General features: G+C 35.4%; 1 protein-coding gene across 1 annotated transcript in view; it reads left to right on the top strand.

Annotated features, from left to right (window-relative positions):
- The window catches only part of LOC109540362, an 18,552-nt gene that overhangs the window by 6,808 nt on the left and 6,737 nt on the right, over nucleotides 1-5,007 (top strand). The window contains exons 3-7 of the mRNA XM_019908718.2: nucleotides 713-812; nucleotides 867-1,000; nucleotides 1,051-1,209; nucleotides 3,633-3,832; nucleotides 3,883-4,038. Coding sequence (XP_019764277.2) covers nucleotides 713-812; nucleotides 867-1,000; nucleotides 1,051-1,209; nucleotides 3,633-3,832; nucleotides 3,883-4,038 — 749 coding nt within the window. The remainder of the gene's footprint in view (nucleotides 1-712; nucleotides 813-866; nucleotides 1,001-1,050; nucleotides 1,210-3,632; nucleotides 3,833-3,882; nucleotides 4,039-5,007) is intronic.

Here is a 5,007-nt window from a genome sequence, read left to right as displayed (position 1 = left end):
TATATTATCTCGATATGCAGCGAGACAGGAACACACAACAGTTGCCAGATGTAATATATACTGTTTTATTAACATTTAAAAATAATTTATTAGCAGCAAACCACTTTGCGACTTCACTAAGATATCYGTTCATTTTATCTTGAGCTAAGGCCCACGTATTATCACTTGCAATGGCAACGGTCTCATCAGGAATGTATGTTTCTTTATATTCACTTCTCAGATTCTGTAATTTAACGCCTTGTTTCATGCCTCAGATAAATCTATTGATTATATTTAAGGCACTGCTTCTTATTCCATATCTCTCTAGTATTTCTAGAAGTTTCTGTAGTCTACCGTGTCAAACGTTTTTGTTAAATCTAAKAAAGCAGTTATAATTGGTTTCGATTTATCAATTTTTTTATATAAAATGTATGATATGATATAATTCAACGCACCTGTTGTTCCTCTATTTTTAATAAAACTAAATTGTTTATCSGATATGATATTACATTCCGTAACAAATAAGTACCTACAACCTATTATACATGATTTTTTTTGTGATGATTGTATGGTTTGATCTGTTGCTCATTTTGCTTCATGTTTTTGGTGGTATGTATTGTCCAATTACTGCACTGGAAATAAAATAATATACCACACTTCTSCTAGATCGGTTTCGAAAATAAATCTATTTAAAGTGTTTCATTTCAAAGATAAAATGTTATGGCATTTTCAGTTTTACAAAGCTTGTAGAGTCGTTCATGAGAGGAATCCCACCGGTATTGAGAAGGAAAAGAGTCCTCCCAAGTATTGGCAAATGGCTGACCCTGTAACGGGTAAGTTAACAGAACAGTCTTAAAATAAAATTATAAGACGTACATTTTCCGTAGGATGGGAGGCTGCGGGCACTCGAAAGGGTAACTGGGATGTGATCACTTTGAATGCGATTGAAAACGGATTCTATCCGTTCGTTTTTGTCAATTTAACCACCGTTACGTCGGAAAACGGAGAAATAAAATTTAAGGTAGCCGAATGACTCTATTTAATCATATTTTAAGCCGTCTCGGTTTACAGGTTGAACCGTCACAGGTCTTCAACCGGTATGCAAGTGTCTGGATGAACATTAAACCCCTAATGGGTAGTGTTTCGAATTTAAGTTTGGAGCAACGGCCCGGACTGGAATCAGTACCTCTTTATAAGAGTGTCCCAATGTTTGTCAAAAGCTTGGAAGAAGTACGTATCCCTAATGAAACATTTTAGTACTATATAGTATATTTTTCGTGGTTTTGTGGAAAGGTGCAGAAAGTGTTGATGTTAAAGCTCCATTCTTAACTCATTCACCTATAATACATTAAAAGTTAATATAAACTACTCTATACGACGACTTACGCTATCGAATAATAGTGTACTTAATTATTATCATTACACTTGTACAAAGAGGTTTCAATGTCCACCAAAGAATACTCAATTACGCAGGTCGTAAGGATGCAAAATACAACATTTTAAATCGTTACCGACGGCTTTGCTTAGTGCAAAAAACATAAGAAGATCTCCAAAATGCAGACAACTTGGACCTGGAGAAGCCCATACAGTGTTACAATAGATATAAATGAAATAAGCATTGATAAATCTAAACTGACTATTTTATACCGGCATTACACTACGCAGCACGCACTATTTGCCAATTTACCTGGCGAGTGACCCGCTTATTGCCGGTCATCTGTGCGGTCATGGCTTTTACACTTGGATGGTATATTGTTCTCACAATAAATTGGTGCATCTTCAAGAAAACCAACATATATTTCAATATCTTGTTGTGCATACCGATCGTTTGCACGACAGATCGGTTGAGCATTTGACGCACCAGCATTTTAAAGTTGTCGGGCGATGCCGTGGGGACCCAAACTATTTGGCGATCGACAATTCCATCATACGAAGAACAACTTTGCATCAAAAACCCGTTGCAGTCGCGTCAACGGCGGCACGCTCAGCTATCCGCCAAAACAATCATACAAGTTATTTTTTTTAAGAAGTCTCGGGTTTTATGCACCCAATTTGTGAAGTATTAAAATGCGCCCTAATTTAACCGACTTTGCATCTCGTACTATTCGACATCATAATCCTCACATCTCGAATTTGCTACACCATGTATATAATGAAAGTATTAATATTTTCTCAAAAAAAAACAGTCGATATTTTTCACACATATATCTAATTTAATTCTTTCTGTACACCTCAATGTTTGCGAAAGCATATGTTTGTACTTCAGGGGCGTAGCGACGGGGGGCTACTCGCAAGAAGCCCCAAATGGACCGCAACATTAAAAATTTCTGGATAATTTTTATTTTTGTTATATCTGATTTCTGGAAAATATATTTTAAAATAAGTGCCAGTGTAATATAATAAATGTAAATTCATAAATGAAAAGGGAGAAAAGGAACACTAATAGTCTCAATGAAACTGTAAGCGAGCTTTATTGAAATAGATGCTAAAGATGCATCCTTAATCGAAAACACTGAAACTGCAGATGATCAGATGTGATTTCAGGTAACACGTCTGGCGTTCAACAAAGAATAATGAAAAAACGTTAACAAACAACAACAAACAACACAAAAGGTATGTTAAGAACTGCACAATAGCGGGAAAAACATTGTGTCGAATGGAAATCCTGCTGGTAAAAAACCCATCGGAAGGCCACCGAAAAGATGGAAGGATAGTTGGACATCCATATCACAGGAGAATCAACAACATTGACCAGACGAAATAAACAGACCAAAGGGTATTTACAAAGAATAAGAAGAAGAATAATTTAGTAGGAGTTCCAGCAGCTAAACAAGATCTAATCGTTGTGACATGTTTTGGAATAATTGAAAACATCTGCAAGGGACACCAGAATAAGAGCCACAATTCCGTAGCAGAATATATTAACTTTCAGTTTCTTTAGTTAATTATCTTACGCAGGATTGTTTGTGTGCAGCTCAGATTACAAGAATGAATGTTTCCTAGAATTAATTTTAGAGCGTTCCATAATCTTGAATCATTAGCGACTGAACTAGTCTAAATTCGAGACAAGCTCTTTGAAGAGGCAACAGAAAAATCGAAGTCTTTTTATCAAAAATCGGATATTGATAGAACAATATGTGTAAGAAGACGCCGCAAAATGCCCGGATAATTGCCTAAAGATGTTGGTCTTTCCGCAAAAAGTGAAATTTCTCTCCTTATATATTATTATGTGACCTTTATTTCAAATTTGGATTTCTACTAAACGTTGAAAATTTATTAAACAAAGAGAATGTTGGTAACGAATTTTATAATACAGATTTCAATGCGATAGAACTGTTTATCGAAATATGTGATATATATAGAATTTTGACATATCTACGGTCAACGATATATATTTTACATATATTATATGGTTTTCGAATGGGAAGTGGGGAGCGTTAGAAAGCTATTGCGCCCCGAGCACGAGTTAATAGTGGCCACGCCTTCTGATCTATATGTATGCTCTCAGGTTACTTTAACCCCGTAATGTCGATCTTTCTCATCTACTCAAATAACCAAATTAAACATATTAGAAATATATTTTCCTACCTTCACTCTGATATGAGATCAAAGTAACACTAGTGGACTGACATCGTATATTTTGTATATTGCAGATGAACTTTCAAAATTTCCAAAACATCACGGACTACTATGTGACCACAGAGGTTCAACAATCCGTTGATACAAAACTTCTAAATCTGCTACGAAAACTGACAAATAATGCAACTCTGAATTCATGGAATGTCTTAGAATTTAAGAAGATGGTTAAATATCTCGTCGTATTTCAACGGAACCTTAGCCGAATGGATGCAGCGTAAGCGGTACAAACAGTTCTTTGCTCAATTAATACTAATGTATCCGCAGAATTTGGTTAACATATACCAACATCATTATGTTCCTGAATGATTGCCGCTATTTGCGAACAGACCAGCGGCAGTTGTGCTCTGAGTACCTTGTCGGAGATTCTTTGCTGAAAATGATTGATTATGAGGAATATTGCGTCCAAGCAACAGTGCAAAGGTATTACAGTTATATGCAATTGGTAAGAAGGGTCCACTACATATAGACTATAACAATTCTTATAGTTTCTAAAAAGTTTTCACTGAATTCCAGTAGGTTTTCACTCAGAAATTATTAAAAAATAGAAAAATGAGACCGGAAAACAGACAAGAAGACTTTCTTCTTGTTCTTTTTTAGCCCGTTTGCGCCCAGTATTGAGCATATGCTTTCCTTAACCTTCTCTATCTATTCCTATCCTGTGCGATTCTTATCCATGGTAGTCCTGCTGATCTCTTGATATCGTTATACCATCGAGTTATTGGTCGACCTCTATTGTTTTTCCTTCCCATGATCTCCACTTAATCACCCTAGCGTTCCAACGTATATGATATCCAACGTATATGATATCCAAGTATATTCCAACGTATTTGACCAGTGTATTCTCCCTTTTGTTATTATTTATTTTATGAGGGTCCAGGTTTGAGCTCCATATGTTATGACAGGGAGAAGACACTGGTCAAATACTTTGGTTTGCAAGTGCTGGGGTATCTTTTTGTTTTTTAGAATCAAAGCTAATATCTTTATTTTGCTTGCTTTCCCGGCATTACACTTTGTCCAAGGTTCTTTTTACAGGGTGATTCAAAACTGGCGTCATTCCTTTTAAGGGGTGATAGAGGCTCCCTTGGGGAGTAAGAAAAAAATATAGAAAATTTTTTTTTTTTTAATTTCTAGAAGATGTTAACAGTTGAAGATCGAATTTCAACTTTGTTACTAAGCATTATTTTGAAATGGTTCCATGTTTAATTGGTAGCATATTGGAATGTTTAAGCATTCAAAAAGACAAATTACGATCTTTGCTTCAAATTACGAAAATTTTTAATGTCAAAAAAGGTCACTTCTACAATTTTTTGAAGAAAAGGCACAGCGGCAATGATGTTTTTTGTCATTAACAGATAGTTACGAGTTAATTAACTGAATGCGAGAAGCTGC

This window comes from Dendroctonus ponderosae, unplaced genomic scaffold (assembly GCF_020466585.1).
Source record: "Dendroctonus ponderosae isolate FM_Combo_2020 unplaced genomic scaffold, Dpon_F_20191213v2 Dpon_F_20191213_3, whole genome shotgun sequence".
NCBI classification, from domain to species: Eukaryota; Metazoa; Arthropoda; class Insecta; order Coleoptera; family Curculionidae; genus Dendroctonus; species Dendroctonus ponderosae.
The sequence above is the reverse complement of the archived record's forward strand: the minus strand, read 5'-3'. Positions and strand labels throughout refer to the sequence as shown.